The sequence below is a fragment of the Coregonus clupeaformis genome, chromosome 21 (assembly GCF_020615455.1).
Source record: "Coregonus clupeaformis isolate EN_2021a chromosome 21, ASM2061545v1, whole genome shotgun sequence".
In the NCBI taxonomy this organism is placed as follows: Eukaryota; Metazoa; Chordata; class Actinopteri; order Salmoniformes; family Salmonidae; genus Coregonus; species Coregonus clupeaformis.
This window is the reverse complement of record NC_059212.1, coordinates 41,770,446-41,796,740: the sequence shown is the minus strand read 5'-3', so window position 1 is coordinate 41,796,740 and position 26,295 is coordinate 41,770,446. Positions and strand designations below refer to the sequence as shown.

Below are 26,295 nucleotides of genomic sequence, written 5' to 3'. Positions count from 1 at the left end.
TAAGTTGTAGAAGAACTTTCCTTACCTGTAAATATTACACTGTACACTCCCAATCAAAAACTCAAACACAATTTACATTTACATTTTAGTCATTTAGCAGACGCTCTTATCCAGAGCGACTTATAGTTAGTGAGTGCATACATTTTTCATACCCAGGAATCTGACAGTAAAAACTCCCGGGAAACGTTTTGTGTTGGCTTCTATGGTGAACATGCGCACTCAGTCTCAGACAGTTAAAATCACCATTGAAAAGGTCGCGTATCACGCAGTACGATGTGTGGTTCTGAACTACTATTAAAAAGTAACGCGTACATTCACCATATGAATGGTGTGATTGGTATGATGATTTCCTCCTTTTAATGGGGTGATTGTAATATAATCGGGTACTCTATTTTACCCCCATTAGATTGACTCCACCCACTAACAAGTAACAACTCTTTCAAAATTCCAGGAAATGTTCTACGGCTCGAGCTGACATCTGTCTGCCTGCTGCGGAAGGAAACAAGGAGGGGTCAGAAAGAGAGAGAAGGGACCATAGAGAGAGAGAGAAACGTTAACAGTTTCAAAAGTCGACGGAATTAGAGTTTCAAACTTCAATAATTTGATCACCTATCGTTATAGACGTGTTATAAGACTGGTCGGCCTTTATCGTTTTTTTTGTCTTGTTGTCAGTGTTTGCGTTCTTGTTTTTCCTGGATTCATTGCGTGGTGAGTCAAACTATTTTTATACTTCCGGCACACCATACACTCACAGTGTTCGTTAAAAAAATAAAAAAAAATGATTTGAATATGAGCTGAAGTTGGTAGTCCCTGGGTTACACCTGAATAGGCCTACTGTACACTTACCTTGTGAGGCAGTTGTCTAAACCACCAGTGAGCGAGGGGAGTTGGCCAGTTTACGTTTTGCCTGCGATTTAATTTTAACACTGGTGTGTGTGAGAGAGAGAGAGATCGAGAGAGAGAGAGAGATGCGCAGTTGGCTATGGCCAAACTTGGATACTTTGGTAGGGCTGTACTGACACGGGCCGTATTCAATGGGCTAAAGCGGTTTTGAATCGTGCAGACTACTTTAGAAACCTAACCAGCCAGTTTCACATTCTCACTTCACACTCTCTCCCATGACGTACGGCTGAAGAAGTTACACAGTGTTTAGTCATAAACCTGTGGGTAACTACAGAAACACACACACACACAGAGGGACTGTTTTATGGGCGGCAAACGGCAGAAGCATTTTTTCCAGCTGATATTTTTCACTGTTGCTTAGCACTGGAGATGTGACGTAATGGCATGTTTTAAGGTGGAGGCCTACACCCAAACTATCCCTGTTCGTGGGAGTTTAGAGGCCTACTCCCTAACTGTGGGAACTCCCATAATGATCATTGCAAGTTAAATGACCTATATAAACTCTACTCTCTAAACTCTCTCTCTGTCTTTCTCTCTGTCAGTGAGCTCTGTAGTGTTTAGTGTATGTGATAATGTGTGGCGTATGTAATAGTATAATAGTGGTTATTGGAAATGTTACATTTGGTTGTGATGTTTGTATGGTTGTGATGTTTGCAGTGTGTGTATGTGTGGTTGTGCTGCAGTGATGTGTGTGTGAACCACAGATATAAGCAGAAACATGGAAACCCTTGCCGAAGACCAAGACAAACAAAAACTTCACAAAATGTTGTGATAATATGTTCACATACTGTTCTGAACTGTTTGGGTGGGAAGCATGTTGACGCGTTAAGACTCCTGTCTTAGTTCTGGTTGAATGGGCCATAACCACTTCTCTCTCTCGCTCTCCCTCCTCCCCTCTCTCTCTCTTTTCTCATCCTCTCAATTCAATTTCAATTTAAGGGCTTTATTGGCATGGGAAACGTGTGTTAACATTGCCAAAGCAAGTGAAGTAGATAGTAAACAAAAGTGAAATAAACAATAAATATTAACAGTAAACATTACACTCAGAAGTTTCAAAAGAATAAAGACATTTCAAATGTCATATTATGTATATATACAGTGTAGTAACAATGTGCAAATAGTTAAAGTACAAATGGGAAAATAAATAAACATAAATATGGGTTGTATTTACAATGGTGTTTGTTCTCTCTCTCTCTCTCTCTCTCTCTCTCTCTCTCTCTCTCTCTCTCTCTCTCTCTCTCTCTCTCTCTCTCTCAGACAGTATGTCTCGGTCTGACTTCCCCCCGGGTTACGATGACTCTCATGCCCCCCTCTATGGCCCCCAAGGTGGTAACTACCCCCCTCCCCCCGCCTACGGCTTCCCTGCCAATGGAGGTCCCACATCAGGCCAGCCCTCAGCACCCTATCCCTCTGGTCCCCATGGACCTCCATACCCCGGCCAGCCTGCCGGGTACCCTGCTGGGCCCTACCCAGGCCAGCCTCACCCTGGGGGTCCAGGTTACAACAACCAGCCTATGATGCCACCCATGCCCCCTATCATTCCCCCTACGATGCCAAGCAGTGCACTGAGCGGTAAGCCTGAACCCTCCTATCTCACCTGGCTGGGGCTTACTCTGAGTGTTCTGTTACTACTGAATAAGATCCTTCACACAGTTAAAATAAATACTTGATACTATAGGTTATACTTTAGTAGTTGATTACCAGGCTTCTGTTCTGATGTGAACTGACAAATGACTCTAATGATGTCTCTGCTGATGTCACAGGCGATGGGGAGGGGTTTGCGGCAGGCAGCTTTGACAGTCTGAAAGTGCGACACTCCTTCATACGAAAGGTGAGAACACAGCACGCACACGCACACACACAGTTAACACACACACACAAACACACAAGAAGTGTATAATATTCTCTCTCTCTCTCCCTCTCTTTCTTTTTTCTTAGGTGTATATGATCCTGGCATCTCAGCTACTCGTCACTGTCGCAATCGTGGCCGTCTTCACATTTGTGTGAGTGTGTGTGTTACTATGACTGTGTATGACTGTGTGTTAGTGGTTTTGTGTTCCTGCACATGTGTGTTTGGATAACTGAGTTTCTCTTCTTTGCAGTGAATCTGTCAAGCTGTTTGTGATCAGAAACCCAGCTGTCTACTGGGCGTCATTGTAAGTACTATCCCTTATTACTGACCTATGGTTTTACAGTACTGTAGCTCAGTTGGTAGAGCATGGCGCTTGCAACGCCAGGGTTGTGGGTTCGTTTCCCACGGGGGGCCAGTATGAAAAATGTATACACTCACTAACTGTAAGTCGCTCTGGATAAGAGCGTCTACTAAATGACTCAAATGTAAATGTAAAAATTGACAGCTATACTGGCCTATGTTTTGCATGTGCTGTTTGATTGACAGCTGTGTTGACCTATGTCTTTGCAGCGCTGTGTATTTTGTCACTCACATTGTGCTGGTCTGCTGTAAAGGACCCAGGTGAGTCTCTTTCTTAAAGAACACCTTTGGTAAATGTTGACAATATAGTTGACAACAACGTTTTATTGTATTGAAGTGCTGTCCTTATGTGGCCCCTCCCCTGTCTTTAGGAGGAAATTCCCATGGAATATCATCCTGCTGGCCATCTTTGTAAGTAACTATCACTATTACTAGTCTGTACAGATCTGTTGAAAAAATGGCTAGCTGGAGCTCACTACAGGCTGTCCGGCAAGAACAAGGCAGATATGTCCATACCCAGAGTTTTATTTATCTTCGTCACCACCACACATAGTATGAACACACAAACTTTTCAGTGATTTTACCTGAAAGGTAAGAACAATTATAAACTGGGTAGTTCGAGCACTGAATGCTGATTGGCTGAGAGCCGTGGTATATCAGATCGTATACCACGGGTATGACAAAACATTTATTTTTACTGCTCTAATTACGTTGGTAACCAGTTTATAATAGCAATAAGGCACCTCAGGGGTTTGTGGTATATGGCCAATATACCACGGCTAAGGGCTGTATCCAGGCAGCCCTTAGCCATGTTATATTGGCCATATACCACACCCCGTATACTCTGTTGTAAGCTATGCAATAGGAATATCTGCACGAGAGAGAGAGAGAGAGAGAGAGAGAGAGAGAGAGAGAGAGAGAGAGAGAGAGAGAGAGAGAGAGAGAGAGAGAGAGAGAGAGAGAGAGAGAGAGAGAGAGAGAGAGAGAGAGAGAGAGAGAGAGAGAGAGAGAGAGAGGAGAGAGAGAGAGGGAGAGAGAGAGAGAGAGAGAGAGAGAGAGAGAGAGAGAGAAGAGAGAGAGAGAGAGAGAGAGAGAGAGAGAGAGAGAGAGAGAGAGAGAGAGAGAGAGAGAGAGAGAGAGAGAGAGAGAGAGAGAGAGAGAGAGAGAGAGAGAGAGAGAGAGAGAGAGAGAAGCTGACGATAGCGCGAACTATGAAAGCGCAGCAGTAAAGTGCACATACAGGCTGTAGGAATGAACCATCTCTAAACAATAACATCTACTGCGCAACACTCATGCATGAAATGCAATATAGGCACTTATAAACGACATGCACATGGCGTAGCTGAAATATACTGTACATAAGCTGCAGCAGTACTACACAGCAACAGTTACAGATGTAACAAGGTAATTAGGCCTAAAGGTAATTGCTTGCAGTCAATCATCATAATGTAGCATTAACCCTCCCGACAATAAACCCCACAACTCACTTCTTAGACGCACGCACAATCTTCCTAACCAGAACTTGTGCCTTCTTCATCTTACGACTAAAAACACTGACCTGGAGTGGGAGGGGTCAGAAGGGGAGAGTTCACTCTAACAGGACTGTGGGGAAAGTCACTGTACAGGCATGACCTTTTTTTACCTCTGCACTGGGCCACACTAGTCTGTCATACCGCTCTATGGTGGCCTGCATTGTTCTATATTAATCTGTGTATTCTGTGTTCTACAGACACTGGCCATGTCCTACATGACTGGGACCATATCCAGGTGAGAGACACACACACACACACACACACACACACACACACACACACTCCTGAGCGTGGTAGTAATGTCTGTCTTGTCTCTGTGTGTCTCTGCTCTGTAGTTACTATGACACTAAGGCAGTGTTTCTGGCTCTGGGCATCACCGTCATCGTGTGTATCATCACCACTGTCTTCTGCTTTCAGACCAAGGTAAGAGACACCTGACAAGTGTGTGTGCGTATATGGGTGTGTGTGTGTGAGCAAGTGTTTGAAACTTCATAATGTCTCTCCTCAGGTGGACCTCACCTCATGCACAGGCCTATTCTGTGTCCTGGGGGTCGTTGTCATGGTGGCAGGCATCATCACAGCCATTGTGCTCTCCTTCAAATATGTGAGTTGGCATATTACGCACGCACACACTAGTGGTGCGCAGGTCAGCTGTTTGCTCCCCTGCACCCGCCTGCAATTGCTAATAACCCATCCACAACCTCCTGACTATATGTGATAAAGTTAAAATCTGGGGCCCGCACCCGACCCTAACCTGCAAATATAGAAAATGCGCTATAGGCTACAGTCAAATACGGCAGAACGATTTTTTGACAGGGGACAGGATTTTTGTTTTTGCCTGGTTTTAGATATGTTTCTGCTTATACTTTCTGACATTTTGGAAGGCTATTTGTTAGTCAACTTGTCTATAATTAGATACATGCAGCTTCTCTTCTGTCAATAGGCTGTATGTTGCCCTGGAAGACTAAATAAACCCTTGGTTACCAGGATAATGTCATAAATCGATCGAATTAATGCTTCAATGTAGTTGACATCGGTAAAGTTTTCTGTTATCTTCTTTCACAGAGCAAAGACGTTTAGGGACTGGGGAAAAATGCTATAACAAAAAGAAAATAAACGGGAAAGATTTTCTGTGTCAAATTTCCAAATGACATCAGTTTGACCGGTTGTAAGGAAGTAGAAAGCTGTGAAAACGAATCAACATGTTTCTGTTAAGTTTTCAGTTCGGCTTGGATGCATATTTTATGTGTTTGAAATACTATCAGCTTTTATGATGCTGATAAAGATAGCACCTCTACAGATGGTATCTAACTGAGCATTCACTTTCTCTCAAGATGCGGAAATAAATAAATAATATTCCTCCACTCCTGTTCCCTAGTCAAAATGTTGCCTACAGTTTGGTGTATAATTTTACTGCAAGACTGTGAGAGGTTATAGACCTACAGTCAGAGTCCAAATTTCAGTTTCCATTTAACCCATCTGAACAGTAGGCTACAGTTCCCTTGACGTGGCATAGGCCTATTTGAAGTCCCCGTCTTGTGACTGTTGAATTTGTATAGCGCCTCACAATCATAACACATAACATAGAAAAGTCATGTTTGGGAAAGATTTGGTGAAGTGGCAAAACATTTATTTTCTGGCCCTCCCTTCTCTTTATTTTCTACTGTCCTTTCGTAGCTTTTCTCTTATTGAATTAAACTCACATTGTCCTTTTTTGCCTCCGTGGATTGACATGAACTTTTTCTGCCCGTTCCCAAAAGCATTTGGTGATTAGCATGTAGGCTATTGGCACACGTACATTTGGATCCTAAAGCTTAGGCTTATACACTCATGCCAGATAGCCTAAAATCATGAAAGAAAAACCTTAATGTAGCCTATAGATAGAAATTGCGCAAGAATTATACATTCATGGATTTTTTAAAGGTATTGTTTTGTCTTTATTCAACCCACCCGCCACCCACCTGCCCTTCATCCACACAATATTTAATTACCCTAAACCCGTCCGCCCCGCGGGTATAACTGCGGGGACTGCGGGTTATGTGACATCCCACGCATCACTAACACACACACACACACACACACCTTTAGCTATACCTAGTCATGTTTGTTTTCCATGTCTATTGTATGGTTCTGTGTTTTCTAATGGTGCTGTCTCCTCCTGGCCAGATTCCTTGGCTTCACATGGTGTATGCGGCCGTTGGAGCAGTAGTCTACACACTGGTGAGTACAATACACAGGTAGATGTAGTACAGACAGAACCACTTTAACTGTATGAGTATGTGTTTCTTCCTATAACATATACAGTGCTATGAAAAAGTATTTGCCCCCTTTCTAATTTTCTCTACTTTTGCATATTTGTGATACTGAATGTTATCAGATCTTCAACCAAAACCTAATATCAGATAAAGGGAACATAAGTGAACAAATAACACAACAATTACATATTTATTTCATTTATTTCATAAACAAAGTTATGCAACACCCAATTCCCCTGTGTGAAAAAGTAATTGCCCCCTTACACTCAATAACTGGTTGTGCCACCTTTAGCTGCAATGACTCCAACCAAATGCTTCCTGTAGTTGTTGATCAGTCTCTCACGTCGCTGTGGAGGAATTTTGGCCCACTCTTCCATGCAGAACTGCTTTAACTCAGTGACGTGTGGGTTTTCAAGCATGAACTGCTCTTTTCAAGTCCTGCCACAACATCTCAATTGGGATTAGGTCTAGACTTTGACTAGGCCATTCCAAAACTTCCAATTTGTTGCTTTTTAGCTATTTTCATGTAGACTTGATTGTGTGTTTTGGATCATTGTCTTGCTGCATGACCCAGCTGCGCTTCAGCTTCAGCTCACAGACGGATGGTCTGACATTCTCCTGTAGAATTCTCTGATACAGAACAGAATTCATGGTTCCTTCTATTAAGGCAAGTCGTCCAGGTCCTGAGGCAGCAAAGCATCCCCAAACCATCACACCACCACCACCATGCTTGACCTTTGGTATGATGTTCTTACTGTGGAATGCAGTGTTTGGTTTTCGCCAGGCATAATGGGACCCATCCCGTCCAAAAAGTTGATTCAAGTTTGCCAAAAAGCAGGATGATCTTCAAGACTCTTGGAAGAACGTTTTATGGACAGATGATTCAAAAGTATAACTTTTTGGACGACATGGTTCCAGTAATGCCTGGCGAAAACCAAACTCTGCATTCCACAGTAAGAACATCATACCAAAGGTCAAGCATGGTGGTGGTGGTGTGATGGTTTGGGGATGCTTTGCTGCCTCAGGACCTGGACGACTTGCCTTAATAGAAGGAACCATGAATTCTGTTCTGTATCAGAGAATTCTACAGGAGAATGTCAGACCATCCGTCTGGTCAAAGTCCAGACCTAATCCCAATTGAGATGTTGTGGCAGAACTTGAAACGAGCAGTTCATGCTTGAAAACCCACACGTCACTGAGTTAAAGCAGTTCTGCATGGAAGAGTAGGCCAAAATTCCTCCACAGCGACGTGAGAGACTGATCAACAACCACAGGAAGCATTTGGTTGGAGTCATTGCAGCTAAAGGTGGCACAACCAGTTATTGAGTGTAAAGGGGCAATTACTTTTTCACACAGGGGAATTGGGTGTTGCATAACTTTGTTTATGAAATAAATATGTAATTGTTGTGTTATTTGTTCACTTATGTTCCCTTTATCTAATATTAGGTTTTGGTTGAAGATCTGATAACATTCAGTATCACAAATATGCAAAAGTAGAGAATTACTTTTTCATAGCACTGTATGTATAAAATATATTGCTGATATATTGTGGTTTGTAGTGATGGTATTTCTGACACATTGTTTGTAGTTGTGTTGTTAGTGTTATCTATGTAACTTTTTCTTGTCTGTAGTGACTTATTGCTGGTATATTACTGATATATTGCTAATATATTTTCTGATATCTTGCTGGTGTATTTCTGTGTGTAGTTTCTTGCGTACCACACACAGCTGTTGATCGGCAAGGGGAAGAACTCTATCAGTCCAGAGGAGTATGTGTTTGCAGCGCTCTCCATCTACATCGACATCGTCCAGATCTTCCTGTGCCTGCTGCAGCTTATTGGTGCAGCCAGCAGATGAATCACTGGAAACAACGTTCCCTCCCATCCCCACCCCCCAGAGACAGGCAGACTCAGCTCACCAGAGTGCAACTGCACTCACTATAGAATTAGAATGAGTAGTATGGAAATACTGGTGTACCTACCACAGAACGTTGTTTTGAATGGGAACGTTCTTTCTACAAATTCTAATTCTATGGTATTGACTACGCAAACACACATATTTAGCACTTTTCATCAAGTCTACTCTTCTGCTAAAATGTATCTGCTTGCAAAGACATATGTAGTAATATATCAGTATAGACACCAGTGGTGTAAAGTAACTAAGTAAAATACTTTGAAGTACTATTTAAGTTGTTTTTTGGGTATCTGTACTTTACTATATCTATTTTTGACAACATTCTCTTTTACTCCACTACATTCCTAAAGAAAATATATACTTTTTACTCCCGTACATTTTCCCTGACACCTAAAAGTACTTGTTACATTTTGAATGCTTAGCAGGACAGGAAAATTGTCCATTTCACACACTTATAAAGAACACATGGTCATACCTACTACCTCTGAAATGGCGGACTCACTAAACACAAATTGTTGGGAGTGTGCCCATGGCTATCCATAAATACAACAAATCTAGAAAATAGTGCTTTCTAGTTTGCTTAATATAAGCAATTTTAAATGATTCATAGCATTTACTATTACCTTTGATACTTAAGTATATTTTAAACCAGATACTTTTATACTTTTAATCAAGTAGTATTTTACTGGGTGAGTTTCACTTGAGTCATTTTCTATTAAGGTACAGTATCTTGACTTTTACCCAAGTATGACAATTGGGTACTTTTTCCACCACTGATAGACACACTGAATACAAAGCTGTAACTTAAACTAACTATCTTTATAGGAAGATTTTTTTTATTTTACCTTTTTTGTTCATAAAGTAAAAATCTGTGTTATGAGCTGGGAGCAGTAAGAGACTTCCTGAAATTGTCCAATAGGTTTGTGCCTGCTGAAGGCAACCCTGAGGTGTATTCACTAGGAGCCAAACGGAGGCAAACAAAAGCAACAGGAACCAAATGGGAAGGGACATTCCTGAATTTGTCCACTAGAAACTCATTTTTGTTGCAAAACATTTTCCAATGTGAAACGTTTAACTACTGTTTGCACTAGTAAATACACCCCCAATATCAGTCTTCCTCTGAGGCACAGATAGGAAGGAAATGTAGAAAGAGTTTATTTTTTACTCTGTATGTCTGATGCTTTTCTATGATCTTAACATGTGTAATTGGGAAATCATGAGCGAAAGCTCAGTGCTGATTGGCTTGATTTTTATGTACTTTTTGGTAATGAGAGTGTCGCCTTAGGCTGTGTTTAGACAGGCAGACCAATTCAAATCATTTTTTTTCACTAATTGGTCTTTTGACCAATCAGATCAGCGCTGAAAAAGAGCTGATGTGAAAAGATCTGATGTGATTGGTCAAAAGACCAGTTAGTGGAAAATAATATTGGAATTGGGCTGCCAGTCTAAACGCAGCCATAGTGATGCCATCTTTTAGATGTGCTTTATGTAAATGAAATGTCTGTTTCTGATGTACTTGTTAACACATATAGGAGTATACCTAATATAGTATTGTGAAACTCTGTTAGCTTTATTGTCATGTACTGGTTTGAACATACTAGGCTCAAATGTGTGTTTAGAACCCTCAGAACAGAACATTCCAATTGATCACATGGCAAACTGCTGCCAACTCTGAATATTAGAGTAGAACACTGATAATGAGAACACTGAGAACCATAGCCGCGGGAAGATGTTTGGGGGTGGGGGTACTGTGATGTTTCTGCCGACGGGTGGGTAGTGGCAGAATATTGATTTCTTTGCATGCGCTACAGACTGCTATATTGGTCCGCTAATACAGGATTAGTAAAGGCACAGTGCACTACTTTCGTGAGAGTTTATATTGTTCAAGGGGTGCTTCAGCACCCCTACTTCCCGCAGCTATAGAGTACCACAGTATGAGTCATAATACCCATAAAACCTAGAGGTCAAACAAGGAAATGGTTCCAATTGTTTTTCCACCATTCATTTTTCCCATATGGTATTTTAGAAACACTTAAAATAAGGGCTGTGTTTCGTGTAGGCTTACCCTTGCGTGACGTTTTGATAACCGTGTAAATCTCTCTAGGACAAGGTGACTTTTATCAATACATTTGCCCCCCATTTTATGAAATGCTAATTAGCTGCTAATGTGGCTATCATAAAGAACTACAAATGCCATGATGATCTGGACTAGACTGCCGAATCGCGGCAAATGTAAGAATCTCTGGATTAACTATCTAATGTTAGTAAAATGTAGTAATGAGTCAATTGGCTACATTTCTTTAAATGGACAATGTTTTGTAAAATGTTTCAATTTACACAATACCTGTTAGCAAAGGTGTCAGCTAGAGATGACATGCAGGAGCTTCCAGTGATTTGTAGTTTTGCATGGTCTATTTTGATGCTAATTAGCATTTTCGAATCTTAGAGTAAATAGAAATGAATATATTGATAAAAGTCACCTTGTCCGAGAGAGATTTAAATGGTTATCAAAACATCACACCAGGGTATGCCTACACGAAACACAACCCTTATTGATTCTAAAATCCCCTATGGGAAAAATAAATGGTGGAAAAACGATTGGAACCATTTGGAACCACCTCCACTGTGAGGCTCTATGCTGAGAACAGTCCAAAATATACACCTAAAAGCATTAACATCTGATGTTCTTTTCTACCTGATGAGAAGAAAGGAAGCCACTTGATATTGACATTAAATTATTGATTGTTGAGCTAAATCAAAAGGGAACACGCCTCACAGGGTATACTTACTTAGCAGACACACCCTTGAGTTGAGTACTGATGGAAGTGCGGGTAGACCTGCCCCTAAGTGCTGATCTAAGGTCAATTTTCTAGTGGTTGATGTTGGAACTGAGTGTGGTGAGCTAATTCTAGAACTGAGTTTAGGGGCATCTCTAGTCTAGATAGACTCACTTTGAGATGTATGTCACTGAAACCTTTGGCGCCAACTTGCTGCCCAGACAGTAACGCGATTACAATCGGTTGCCATGGAACGTTTGGTGCTAGTTTGGAGGACAGTTTGCCAAAGTCTATAGGAGCTTGCTAATGCTAATGAGAAAAATATGGACACATCTGTATTGATTTTCAAATCAAATTAAATATTTTATTACCACGTGTGTAATTGTATCTGTAATCAAAACCGTTCAAATCACATTTGATAAGATTATAAATATCCAGGATGACACATCTGTTTATTATATACAGAACATACACATCATGGGGGCATATTTTAACTGGGGCATTCTACACGTAGATATAGAACATTATGGTATATCTCTATGATTCTACATCTCTACTATGGGCTTTTAAAGAGATAGTCAGACTGATATCATGGCTTGCTATGTCACTGCTTCATTCAAAACATAAAACGGTAAGACCACAGACAAATCTGGAAAATCTGGAAATACGGGATCTGTTGAATGAAGCAGTGACATAGCAAGCTATGATATCAGTCTGGTCAGGAAAGACTGGGCCCTATACTGATCGAGCCAGATATATCTTCTTGGGGCTGAGCGTGTGCTCATCATGGACTAATGAGAGTTGATTCAAATAAATAATAATAATAATAATATGCCATTTAGCAGACGCTCTTATCCAAAGCGACTTACAGTTGTGCGTGCATACATTTTTGTGTATGGGTGGTCCCGGGGATCGAACCCACTACCTTGGCGTTACAGGCGCCGTGCTCTACCAGCTGAGCTACAGAGGACCACATATACCCACAAATAAACTCTTGTGGGTGCGAACATAATTACTGAACCAAGTATCGGTCTCTCAAACTGTTTTAATGTGATCAGTTAGTCTCTTTTAGGCTTCATCAGTCCAGATACACACACAAGCTGCAGTCACACATAACTTCTCAATTCAGTTGGTATTAGTCCAGTCTGTTGTGGTAGCGACTGCCCTCGTTCGATCTGTTCATCCGCAGGCGAATCCTCAGCTGCTTCAGATCCACCGCTCTCTTTGTCAGGATGAAACGTATTATACCTGCAGGGAGACTTATCATCCTGCAGAGAGAAAGAGGGGAAAGATCTGAATATAAACCACGTTAGAGAACAGACCCACTCGGCACAGTGAAACAGCTGATTCCTCTTACGGAACCAATTGAGCTCTGCTATGAAAATCAGAAAATTACAATACCCATACTGGTATCAGAACATACACCTATTGCATTGTTGGGAAGAGATGCATTGTGTAAATTGAACTGTACAATAAAATGTACACCAGACGGCTGTCTGGTAGAAGTGCCAAAGGAAAAGGTTTACCAATTGTTGATGATGACAGAGATGGATTCTTCTTCAGTATTCTGGATTGGAAATCTCAGTGAAGATTTTTTGAAGCAGGCTAAGATATGGGAGAAATTCATTGTGGCAAATATGCCAGATGCGAGGCTTCCGGAATATCCATTTCATTGTACGCTCAAGTATTTCAAGAATGCTGCCCAATCGAACTCAGAGGAATGGTTGAGTCATCAACCAAAGAAAGTTCAACTCAGCTCATGTTGCATAATTTTAGGACCACAAGGAGCAGCTATGAAGATAAACACAGACGATTATCTGGATAAAGAATTTGAGATTGAGAAGAATGTGCCACATGTGACCTTGTTGATTTCTGAAGGCTATGAGCAGAAGCAAATAGGAGAAATGATGACAGAAGCAGAGAAAGCTGTTTTCGTACCGATGAAAGAGAATTTGGCGATTTGGAGGAGTGAAGATCAGCGATTTCTCAAAATCATGATTTCGGCTCAAGGACAAGGAGAGCCACAAGCTGTACGGATGACACATGAACCTATTTGCAGTGCGAAGATGGATTCAGACCCTATGAAAGAGGAGATGTTGCAACAAGTTCCAGAATGTTTGTGGTCTCAACACAGTACCGATATTGGACTTGTGAAATCAGCCCAACCAGTGAAAGTTGAACTTCGACCAGGATCAAGACCTCCTTGGAAGAATCAGTATCCATTGAAAGATGAAGCAATCCAAGGGATTGAACCACAAATTGAAGGACTTTCGAAAGCAGGTGTTTTGAAGAAAATAGAAAATCCTCAGAGTAACAATCCTTTGTTGTCTTTGGAGAAGCCATGAGGGGTTGATAGTAGCGCCTCTAGACCTATTAGGTCTGATGATTCAGGAAGCACATGGGTTAGCTAATGTTGCAAGGGGGGAGGTTAGGAGAAAGATCACAAAGGAGTATGGTTTTTGGGAACCATATTTGCTCTAACAGGTTGACTATGTCATAGGCAGTTGCACAATCTGTCTGAAAAATAATGTTCGCAGGGGTGTGACTGTTTTTCTTAGTTACATTCCTACACCAAGAGGTGCATAAGATGTCCAACTAAGCTAAAAGATGCTCAGTCGGTTGCAAAGTTCTTGTGTAAAGAAGTCATAAGCAGGTGGGGACTTCCCGATCAAATATCCTCAACTTAGTGGGAAAGAGTTTTGTGGATAAATCAGTGAAATGGATTTTGAAAAAATTGGGGAAAAGTCAGAACAACAAAGTTATGAAAACTAGGGTTGAAATAACTCTAGGAAATTTTGAATATCCGATCATTTTTCACGTCTTTACATATTATTGTGATATTTAGTATTTTCTTATGAATCAAAGGGGGGAAATGGAATGTGATTCATTTTATATATCATTTTATATATCATTTTTATATGATTGTTGATATTGATGTTTTAATTTTCATGTGTTGTTTTGCAAAAGATACTGGTTGGTCTTTTCTTTTCTTCCAGAAGCATATGGGGGAATGTGTAGAGGGGATTCAAATACTCAAACATGGACAATATGAATGGACTGGAGGAAGTGGAACAAGGAAGGTGTGGAAATGTTCAGATTCCATCATCGACGTTGCATTAAAAGTCGACACTGCTGAGGATATGCAGTGTAGTGGACTACATTCCAGTGTCTGCAATGATATATAGACATATTTGTATGTGTAATACATAATTTGTGTCATATTCTTTCTGTATACATTTTTGAAGAATGATGTTTTCTGTTGTTGGGTACATGTGGGGACCTCAGATGTTTTTGTTTTTTCGTGGATGCTTAGGGATATTGGGTCTAGGCAGGGACAAAGAGAATCCACAGGAGGGTCCGATGGGTCGACCAACCTGAATGTGGACATTTTTGATTGTATTATGTTTTCTGAGGCTTTCATGTGTATTCAATTGCATCATAGTTTAAAATGCATTGATAAAGATTTATAAATTGATCTGGAGTACTTAGGTGGTCGCCTGGAGCAGAGGGGCCGTGAGAGAATTTTACTGTCTTGATTGATTGATGGATATTTGGAAAGAAAGCTGCCAGACAGGTTTTTCGCTCTTACACTCCATAACGATTTGTTTACACTTCATAAAAATGTGTTCACACTACATACATTTTGTTTTATTGTTAAAGTTACACAAGATTTGTCATAATCCTATTATTTTTGTTTTCGAGACTTAATTAGTCTCGAAGGGGGGAAATATGTAGTATCTAAACAGTTTATGATTTTGCTGACGTTTGCAAATGGTGTGTTAGAGGAATTTGGCTCTGCTTGCGGAAACATCTGGAAAACATTACTATAGGGGCCCCCTAAGACAGAGGAGATTCGGATGTGTAAAGGCCAGGGATTGGTCTATAAAAAACCACCCATATTATGTTACATATTATAAATAACATGGTTGGAACAAAGGACGGAGAGAATAACATATTAGGGATTGGGTTGGTTGTTCTCCGGATTTTCTGCAGAAATTTGTAAATTGACGCTGTAAGCTTTGATGTAATAAAACGTATAATTAAGGACAGTGTCAGCGGATTTCTTGTCTTCACAGCATGTCAGCATCGTTGTCTCGACACCACAATAGCGCTTACAAAAAGCGTGCAATGACTATGGAAATTATATATTCTGAATTGACGGTGGATGGCAAAAAATCTAAAGTAAAGATTATAATATATATAATAGTTTTTGTTGTTTTTAGATTTTTGTCCATCCTCCCCTAATTCTGAATGTATCCTTTTCATAGTCATGGCACGCTTTGTGTAAGATCTACTGAAGATTGAAAGCCCCCCCAAAAAAAGAACATCAAAATTTTAACAAAACAAATGTGTGGATTTTTGTCCTTCCTCCCTTGATTCAGAATATATCATTTTCATAGTCATACAAGTGATGGTTGCAATGCGGTCTGGTCGAGGGACCTGCACCTGCTGTCCCGTATTGATGAGGAGCTGGACTCTTCTGATGTGGCTGTTCTGTGCTTCCTGTGCAGAGACATGCTCAACAGGAAACGCCTGGAGACGGTGAGGGACAGGGACCACATGTAGAGATTAATAGCGTCCAGTCCTAACGTTCCCCTACACATTCATGTATTTTTATTTTTATTTTATTTCACCTTTATTTAACCAGGTAAACCAGTTGAGAACAAGTTCTCATTTACAACTGCGACCTGGCCAAGATAAAGCAAAGCAGTGCGATAAAAACAACAACACAGAGTTACATATGGGGTAAAACAAAACAAAGTCAAAAAATACAACAGAAATACATATATATACAGTGTGTGCAAATTTAGCAAGTTATGGAGGTAAGGCAATAAAATAGGCTATAGTGCAAAATAATTACAATTAGTATTAACACTGGAATGATAGATGTGCAAGAGATGATGTGCAAATAGAGATACTGGGGTACAAATGAGCAAAATAAATAACAATATAGGGATGAGGTAGTTGGGCGGGCTAATTTCAGATGGGCTGTGTACAGGTGCAGTGATCGGTGAGGTGCTCTGACAACTGATGCTTAAAGTTAGTGAGGGAGATAAGTGTCTCCAGCTTCAGAGATTTTTGCAATTTGTTCCAGTCATTGGCAGCAGAGAACTGGAAGGAATGTCTGAAAGCATTGGATGATAGGTTAGGTATTAGCAACAGGGGTGCAACTTTCACTGGGGACAGGGGGGACATGACACCCCCACATTCAAAAATGTCACATTTGTCCCCCCCAGTTTTATCATTGCACTGTGATACAAAACGCGGCGCCGGTGTGCTTTATGACCATGCAGACGGCAGACGCCTCAGAGCGGTCGGGTAGTTGGTTTTCTGGTTTCAGACGGCTGGATTTAGGACCAGCTAGATTTAGGACGGCATGGACACTACAGAGCGTGCTGACAGGCTGTGTGAAGGCAAAGCTTCTGAAAGGCTGGCGTGTAGGACCAGCACGGGAGAGATGAACAGAGGCACCTGCTATCTGTGTTGTGCTTTTTCTCTGAGTTGTAAAAGCAAAGAAAGCAGAAACTGGATACTCTTTAGTTGACTGATCTAGCTGGCAAGGTAACTGCTGTATGTATTCCCAGTGCTGAGCTAGTAGTAACTGACATGTTACGTTAGCTAATGTTTCATCCCCTCTCGACTGAAGTGAATGAATTAATGTACTAGCAGCTAGTTAGCTAACTTGTAGCTACCACAGCCAGATCAGCTCTAGCTAGCCTCTAGCTATCTGTCAAACAGCTGTTGTGTGTATGGAAATGTTTTGTAGCCTTAGTTTTTTCCTGCTTCAACAGAAGTAATTTGATGATGTATCATTAGCTAGAGCTAGTCAAAAGTTGGTTAACGTTAGCTAGCTAGCTCATTAACTTTAGCTATTATTTTTGCTCAATCACACTAGACCTGAATCAAACGATGAAACCAACTGCCGAACGATTGAAGACCGATATTCTGAAGTTTTTCCAGTGTTAGTGTCAGAGTGTGGTGGGTGGAATAGTAGGAATCAGGTGCAGGAAACCAGGAGGACTTCAACAGATCTTTACTAGAGTCCAAACACAAATAAGTCGCCAACCCAACCGGGTGGCGCGAACAATTACGCACGAAACCAACAGTGCGGTAACAACAAGAAAAGCGCACGCAGTGCGAGCTCTCGAAACACAATAACGAGAGAACCAAACACGTAGAGGCAAGCTGACATTCACAATCACGCATAACACCTGACCCAAACACACGAAACTAAATAAGGGAACAATTAAGACACAAATAAGGGACAGGTGTTATGAACAGACAAAACCAAATGAACATGAAACATAGAACGGTGGCAGCTAGTACTCCGGAGACGACGACCGCCGAAGCCTGCCCGAACAAGGAAGAGGAGCAGCCTCGGCCGAAACCGTGACAGTACCCCCCCCTTGACGCGCGGCTCCAGCCGTGCGCCGACCCGGAGCTCGGGGACGACCCCGGACGACGCGGAGCAGGGCGCGCGAGGATGACCCCGATGGAAATCGGTCAGTAGGGACTGGTCTATACGTCCCTCCTTGGCACCCAGCACCGCTCCTCCGGGCCGTACCCCTCCCACTCCACGAGATATTGAAGACCCCCATCCGGCGTCTAGAATCCAGGATGGACCTCACGGTGTACGCCGGAGCCCCCTCGATGTCCAACGGGGGCGGAGGAGTCTCCTCAATCTCAAAGTCCTGGAGTGGACCAGCTACCACCGGCCTGAGGAGAGACACATGGAACGAGGGGTTAATATTTTTGTAATCAACAGGTAGTTCTAACCTATAACTCACCTCGTTCAATCTCCTCAGGACTTTAAATGGCCCCACAAACCGCCGACCCAGCTTCCGGCAGGGCAGGCGGAGGGGCAGGTTTCTGGTTGAGAGCCAGACTCGATCTCCAGGTGCGTACACTGGCCCCTCACTGCGGTGTAGGTCGGCGCTCGTCTTCTGTCGACGTATGGCACGCTGCAGATGGACGTGTGCAGCGTCCCACGTCTCCTCCGAGCGCCGCACCCACTCATCCACAGCGGGGGCCTCGATCTGGCTCTCATGCCATGGTGCCAGAACCGGCTGGTACCCTAACACACACTGAAAAGGGGTTAGTTGGGTGGAGGAGTGGCGAAGAGAGTTCTGTGCCATCTCGGCCCAGGGCACATATCTCGCCCACTCCTCCGGCCGGCCCTGACAGTATGACCTCAGAAACCTACCCACATCCTGGTTGACACGTTCAACCTGCCCATTACTCTCCGGGTGGTACCCCGAGGTAAGGCTTACCGAAACCCCCAACCGTTCCATAAATGCTCTCCACACTCTAGAGGTGAACTGGGGGCCCTCGGTCAGACACTATATCCTCGGGTACCCCGTAATGCCGGAAGACATGGGTGAACAGAGCCTCAGCGGTCTGTAGGGCAGTGGGTAGACCCGGCATGGGAAGGAGACGACAGGCCTTAGAGAACCGATCCACAACGACCAGGATGGTAGTATTCCCCTGTGAGGGGGAAGGTCGGTAACAAAATCCACCGAGAGGTGGGACCAGGGTCGTTGTGGAATAGGCAGGGGTTGTAACTTACCCCTGGGCAAATGTCTGGGCGCCTTACACTGGGCACACACCGAACAGGAGGAGACATAAATCCTCACATCCCTAGCTAACGTTGGCCACCAGTACTTCGTGCTAAGACAGTGCACTGTCCGGCCGATACCCGGATGGCCAGAGGAGGGGGGACGTATGAGCCCAACAAATGAGGCGATCGCGTACCTCGAGCGGAACGTACGTCCGACCCACAGGACACTGTGGAGGACTCGGGTCGGTGCGTAACGCCCGCTCGATCTCACCATCAACCTCCCACACCACCGGAGCAACCAGACAAGACTCCGGTAGTATGGGCGTGGACTCAACTGACCTCTCCTCTGCGTCATACCGCCGAGACAGAGCATCTGCCTTCCCGTTCTGGGACCCAGGGATGTATGTGATTTTAAACACAAACCGGGCTAGGAACATAGTCCAGCGAGCCTGGCGAGGATTCAGTCTCCTAGCTGCCCGGATGTACTCCAGGTTACGATGGTCAGTTAGAATGAGGAAAGGGTGTTGAGCCCCCTCGAGCCAATGCCGCCACACCTTTAGGGCCTGTACCACGGCTAACAGCTCCCTGTCTCCTACGTCATAATTCCGCTCCGCCGGACTGAGCTTCTTTGAGTAGAACGCACAGGGGCGGAGTTTAGGTGGAGTGCCAGAACGCTGGGAAAGAACGGCCCCTATCCCGGCCTCTGACGCGTCCACCTCTACTTGGAACGGTAAAGAGGGATCCGGATGCGCCAACACCGGCGCCGAGGTAAACAGGTCCCTTAGTCTCCCAAATGCCCTGTCCGCCTCAGCTGACCACCGCAAGCGCACCGGACCCCCCTTTAACAGAGACGTTATGGGAGCTGCCACCTGTCCAAAACCCCCGGATAAACCTCCGGTAATAATTCGCAAAACCCAAGAACCGTTGCACCTCCTTCACAGTGGTTGGGGTCTGCCAATTACGCACAGCTGACACCCGGTCTACCTCCATCTTCACCCCTGACGCAGATAACTGGTAACCCAGAAAGGAGACCGACTTCTGGAAAAACAGACATTTCTCTGCCTTGACATATAGGTCATGCTCCAACAGCCTCCTCAATACTCGGCGCACCAGGGCTACATGCTCAGCACGGGTAGGACTATACACCAGAATGTCGTCGATGTACACAACTACTCCCTGTCCCTGCATGTCCCGGAAAATCTCATCGACGAAGGATTGGAAGACTGAGGGAGCATTCATCAACCCATATGGCATGACTAGATACTCGTAGTGTCCGGAAGTCGTGCTAAACGCTGTCTTCCATTCATCGCCTCTCGAATGCGCACCAAGTTATATGCGCTCCTAAGATCCAATTTTGTAAAGAACTGCGCACCGTGCAGTGACTCCGTCATAGTCGCAATCAGAGGAAGTGGATAGCTGTACTTCACTGTGATCTGATTGAGACCGCGGTAATCAATACACGGGCGCAGACCTCCATCCTTTTCTTCACAAAAAAGAAACTTGAGGAAGCGGGTGAAACGGAGGCCCGTATGTATCCCTGTCTAAGAGACTCAGAGATGTATGTCTCCATAGCCTTTCTCTCCTCTTGAGACAAGGGATACACATGGCTCCGCCGGGAGAGCTGCTCCTGACTGGAGATCTATCGCACAATCCCCCCGTCTATGAGGCGGCAGCTGCGCCGCCCTAGTCTTACTGAACGCCAGTGCCAAATCCTCATACTCGGGGGGAATCTGCAGTGCTGACATTAGATTCGGACTCTCCACCGAGGTCGCCCCTATGGAAACACCCAGACACCGCCCCTCACATTGAGCAGACCACCCTTTAAGAGCTTTCTCTCGCCACCTAATAATAGGGTCATGAGTCATCAACCAGGGAAGACCCAGCACTACCGGATACGCAGGAGAGTCAATCAGATAGAGCTGAATTCTCTCCTCATGACCCTCCTGCGCCGTCATCTGAAGGGGTGCTGTGACTTCCCTAATCAACCCAGACCCTAACGGACGGCTATCTAGGGCATGGACGGGGAAAGGCTTATCCACTGGAAGGAGGGGAATCCCTAACTCTATACAGAACTGGCGATCTACAAAATTCCCAGCTGCGCCTGAATCTACCAGCGCCTTATGCTGGGAACGAGGTGCAACCTGTGGGAAACAAACAGGCAAGGTTAGGTGCACGACAGAAAGCTCTGGGTAAGCAGGGCGCCTACTCACCTGGGGGGACCCCCAATGCGTGACCTGCCATCTCCCTCACTGGAGGACCCGCCCCAACACCTAGCCGCGGTGTGCCCTCCACGACCACAGTTGGTGCAAGGGCCGGGTCCCCTCGGGCTCCTCCTCCTCCGTTCCCTAGCGCCAGCACCTCCGAGCTCCATAGGGCTCGGCTCGGAGGTGCTGGAGAGTGGAATGGGCGAACCCCCCCTCCCGGGACGCCCACGGGTGGCGAGCAGGGTATCCAGCCGGATGGCCATGTCGACCAGCTGGTCGAACGTCAACGACGTGTCCCTGCACGCCAACTCTCGCTGGACGTCCTCTCGGAGGCTGCAGCGGAAATGGTCGATATGGGCCCGCTCATTCCACCCTGCGTCAGCCGCTAGGGTCCGAAACTCTAAGGCAAAGTCCTGGGCGCTCCTCATCCCCTGTCGGAGGTAGAATAGACGTTCCCCCGCCGCCTTCCCTTCCGGTGGATGGTCGAACACAGCACGGAAGCGGCGGGAGAACTCCGCATAGTTCGTGGTAGCGGCGTCCATTCTCCTCCACTCGGCGTTGGCCCACTCCAACGCCTTGCCGGTGAGACAGGAGATGAGGGCTGAGACGCTCTCGTGTCCCGAGGGCGCCGGGTGTACGGTGGCGAGGTAGAGCTCCACCTGCAGCAGGAACCCTTGACACCCGGCAGTGGAGCCGTCGTACGCCCTCGGGAGCGAGAGCCGAATCCCACTAGGTTCCGGAGATGAGACAGGGGGCTGACCGATGGGGCTGGTTCGGTTCGTGGAGGTGTGGGAACCCCGCTGGTCTCCCATCGGTGCAGAGTATTCATCACCCCCTCCAGGGCATGACAGACCTGGTTGATGCGGTCCTCCTGACCACGAAGACGTTCCAGCCATCTCGGCTGTCGGCGCGGTCGCTCCTGCTGATTCCATGGTGAGGATGCGTGATTCTGTCAGAGTGTGGTGGGTGGAATAGTAGGAATCAGGTGCAGGAAACCAGGAGGACTTCAACAGATCTTTACTAGAGTCCAAACACAAATAAGTCGCCAACCCAACCGGGTGGCGCGAACAATTACGCACGAAACCAACAGTGCGGTAACAACAAGAAAAGCGCACGCAGTGCGAGCTCTCGAAACACAATAACGAGAGAACCAAACACGTAGAGGCAAGCTGACATTCACAATCACGCATAACACCTGACCCAAACACACGAAACTAAATAAGGGAACAATTAAGACACAAATAAGGGACAGGTGTTATGAACAGACAAAACCAAATGAACATGAAACATAGAACGGTGGCAGCTAGTACTCCGGAGACGACGACCGCCGAAGCCTGCCCGAACAAGGAAGAGGAGCAGCCTCGGCCGAAACCGTGACAGTTAGTTTCTATTAGTCAGTATAGTAATGTAACGTTATTGATCTGTCAGTGTCCCTAGCTAATTCCCTACTTTTCACATTGACACGGTATAAACAGCTCTATAGGCTTCACTGTCATGGTGCACAGTCAGTACACAACACTATGCTCATTATCTCTTAGCAGGATCAGATGGTGACAGGTGTCCCTGCAGGATCAGAGCCAGGGAAGACCAGTCTACGGAGCTCAGGTGATTTTTGCAGTATATTATAACAATTAGTAAATGGCTACAAAGTTCCATCTTGAGTTGATGGGTAGGCTACAGTCTGGGATCTGGGAATAATGGCCATTTCAGATATTGAACCATTGATTCTATTCATGGATAGTATAATGTATAAATGTACACCAAGGTAATTCTTTGTCATGTCTCATCTGAGCAGGATCAGATGGTGACAGGGGTCTCATCAGGTTCAGCCAGGGAAGACCAGTCTGTGACAGCGCAGAGGTGAACTTTTTCCGATACAACACTTTATTCTCTCTGTACAGCAAACACTGGACAAGCAAGACACTTCAAAGATTGAAACTATTTTAAGGCAGTCTGAAAAACCTCTAAAGTTGATTTCCAAACTGTATCGAGGGTTGATAGAGGCTTTTCCCAATGACACAAAACATGTAAAACAAAAATGTGGGGAAGACCTGGGAGAAGCTATTGATGATGATGAATGGATACAGATACAGTGCATTCGGAAAGTATTCAGACCCCTTGGCTTTTTCCACATTTTGTTACGTTACAGCCTTATTCTAAAATGGATTAAATTATTATTTCCCCCTCTTCAATCTACACATAATACCCCATAATGCAAATGTATGAAAAATATAAAACAGAAATACCTTATTTACATAAGTGTTCAGACCCTTTGCTATGAGACTCGAAATTGAGCTCAGGTGCATCCTGTTTCCATTGATCATCCTTGAGATGTTTCTACAACTTGATTGGAGTCCACCTGTGGTAAATCCAATTGATTGGACATGATTTGGAAAGGCACACACCTGCCTATATAAGGTCCCACAGTTGACAGTAAATGTCAGAGCAAAAACCAAGCCATGAGGTCGAAGGAATTGTCCGTAGAGCTCCGAGACAGGATTGTGTCAAGGCACAGGTCTGGGGAAGGGTACCGAAAAGTTTCTGCAGCATTGAAGTTCCCCAAGAACACAGTGGCCTCCATCATTCTTAAATAGAAGACGTTTGGAAACACCAAGACTATTCCTAGAGCTGGCCGCCCGGCCAAACTGAGCAATCGGGGGAGAAGGGCCTTGGTCAGGGATGTGACCAAGAACCCGATGGTCACTCTGACAGAGCTCCAGAGTTCCTCTGTGGAGATGGGAGAACCTTCCAGAAGGACAACCATCTCTGCAGCACTCCACCAATCAGGCCGTTATGGTAGAGTGGCCAGACGGAAGCCTCTCTTCAGTAAAAGGCACATGACAGCCCACTTGGAGTTTGCCAAAAGACACCTAAAGACTCTCAAACCATGAGAAGCAAGATTCTCTGGTCTGATGAAACCAAGATTGAACTCTTTGGCCTGAATGCCAAGCGTCACGTCTGGAGGAAACCTGGCACCATCCCTACAGTGAATCATGGTGGTGGAAGGGGGGGGGGAACAATTGAATCCATTTTAGAATAAGGCTGTAACGTAACAAAATGTGGAAAAAGTCAAGGGGTCTGAATACTTTCCAAATGCACTGAAATGTTAGAATGCCCAGTCATATAATCTCAGACATAAATTACTGCAGTTTAAGACCATCCATAGAATGTACTATATGCCAGTGAAACTGAATATCATGCACTCAGAAAGTGTATTATTCTGCTGGAGATGTAAAGCACAGAAGGGGACATATTTGCATATGTTATGGTCTTGTGAAGGCTGGCTGAATTCTGGCAAAGAGTATGTTCTTTTATTTCAGCATGTCTACAGATTCTCCCTTCTCCCTGTTTTTGTTTGCTTGGCAATGTTGATACTGAAGAAACTGTGTAACCTAGCATTTATAGCGGCTAAGAAATGCATTGCCATTAATTGGAAGGTTGGTTATCCTCCCACAATGTATGGAAGAAATGTCAAGTTATGTACAGTATCACTAGATTCGTTTTATTACAAGATTAATGGTATACTGGGCAACTTTCATAAGGTCTGGATGCCTTATAGTCTGTATTGAAAACATGCCCACTTCAGGGGAGATACCTATTTAGGCAATCCCTAGTTGCTGGGCTGCTCAGTCCTGGCCCTGGGGGTCTGCTGTACTATTGTCACTCTGTCCTTGACCTAACACACCTGAAACCAATAATGAATGTTTCTCTAAGATCCTAAAGCTGAGTGAGGTGTGTTGGGTTGGGGCGCTACAGGGCTGTGGACCCCTAGGGGCAGGACAGGGTGACCCAGCTATATTGTGTGTAAGTAAAAAGAGTTCTATAGTACTATTAGGCCTATGGTATGAATTATATGGAGGATGTACTGTTTCTGTGTGTTAATGTGTAGATGTATGTGTGTTTCCATTCATCTTTTGTTTTCCAAACCTTTCCCTTGAGACAAAAAAAAGATGGGAAGGAAGCTGTGTTGGGGAGAGAGGTGAGTTATTGACTAGACTGGTGGGGGTCGGGCGTGTAGGCGGCTCGGGCTGGCTGGGCGGTCTGGCTGAAATTTGATATAGAGGATGTCTTAATAAATACAATCAAAGGTAAGTCTTTGTACTTTATTTGTAAGAGTTGTTCATTTGTGAGGCTATTGGTTAAAGGTGCAACACAATATTTATTATTTTGTTATCATTGATCTAGTTCAGTCTTATCAATCACTTAAACATATTTAATCATCTCTTACCTAGCTTGATTACTGTGGGCATTTTTGCTTTCTTTTTGTTGTTCTAAATAGAGACAGCTAGAATGGCCATGGGTCATATTAGATTGTGTAGAAATGCAGGAAATGTGCTTTAGATGCCCCCCAAAATGGGAGGACCCCCAGACCCCCCGCCAAATTATGTCCCCTCCACTTTTAAAACCAAAGTTTCACCCCTGATTAGCAATGTGGTAATAACTCCACCTGGCCCTCAGACAGGTTAGGGGTGGAGTAAGTTAACACCATATTGATGACCAATCCTTTCAGATGTGCCGAATGGAAAGGGGCAGAAGGTGTAAGCTTGGGCTATAGGGAGTCGGGAGTTTTTATCATATTTCATATCAGTCCATTCCTTTTATATCAGTGAGGGGGAATGAGCAAGTGCACACCTCATGGAGTAGGGTAGAGAATCTGAATGCAGCCCCTGTCTAATCCTTAACGGTCTGGCTTCAGGTGCAGGATGGGTGTGTCTTGTTACTGAGGCTGCAGGAGAAAGGCGGTCGCCACTAGTTAACACTTTGCCTATTTCTACCATTTATCTTCTTAAAACCTAACCCTAACCTTAACCCTAACCTTAACCACACTGCTAACCTTATGCCTAACCCTAACCTTAACCACACTGCTAACCTTATGACTAACCCTAACCACACTGTTAACCTTATGACTAACCCTAACCTTAACCACACTGCTAACCTTA

The 26,295-nt window shown here is 44.3% G+C and overlaps 1 protein-coding gene across 1 annotated transcript; it reads left to right on the top strand.

Annotated features, from left to right (window-relative positions):
- Positions 1–232: 232 nt before the first annotated feature.
- On the top strand, positions 233–9,090 carry LOC121535656 (protein lifeguard 3-like). The gene is made up of 13 exons (XM_041842903.2): positions 233–337; positions 452–708; positions 2,161–2,475; positions 2,667–2,734; positions 2,842–2,906; positions 3,006–3,059; positions 3,326–3,376; positions 3,487–3,526; positions 4,845–4,882; positions 4,983–5,070; positions 5,156–5,251; positions 6,814–6,867; positions 8,610–9,090. The coding sequence occupies exons 3-13, from the start codon at positions 2,166–2,168 to the stop codon at positions 8,757–8,759; spliced, it is 1,014 nt and encodes a 337-aa protein (XP_041698837.2). The 5' UTR covers positions 233–337; positions 452–708; positions 2,161–2,165; the 3' UTR covers positions 8,760–9,090.
- The last annotated feature ends 17,205 nt before the right edge of the window (positions 9,091–26,295 follow it).

Excerpts from the sequence above, each read along its gene's own strand:
- LOC121535656 (XM_041842903.2), top strand. The coding sequence starts at position 2,166 with ATGTCTCGGTCTGACTTCCCCCCGGGTTACGATGACTCTCATGCCCCC. Across the intron at positions 2,907-3,005 it reads GTGGCCGTCTTCACATTTGT|TGAATCTGTCAAGCTGTTTG; the intron begins GTGAGTGTGTGT and ends TCTTCTTTGCAG. Across the intron at positions 3,377-3,486 it reads GTCTGCTGTAAAGGACCCAG|GAGGAAATTCCCATGGAATA; the intron begins GTGAGTCTCTTT and ends CCCTGTCTTTAG.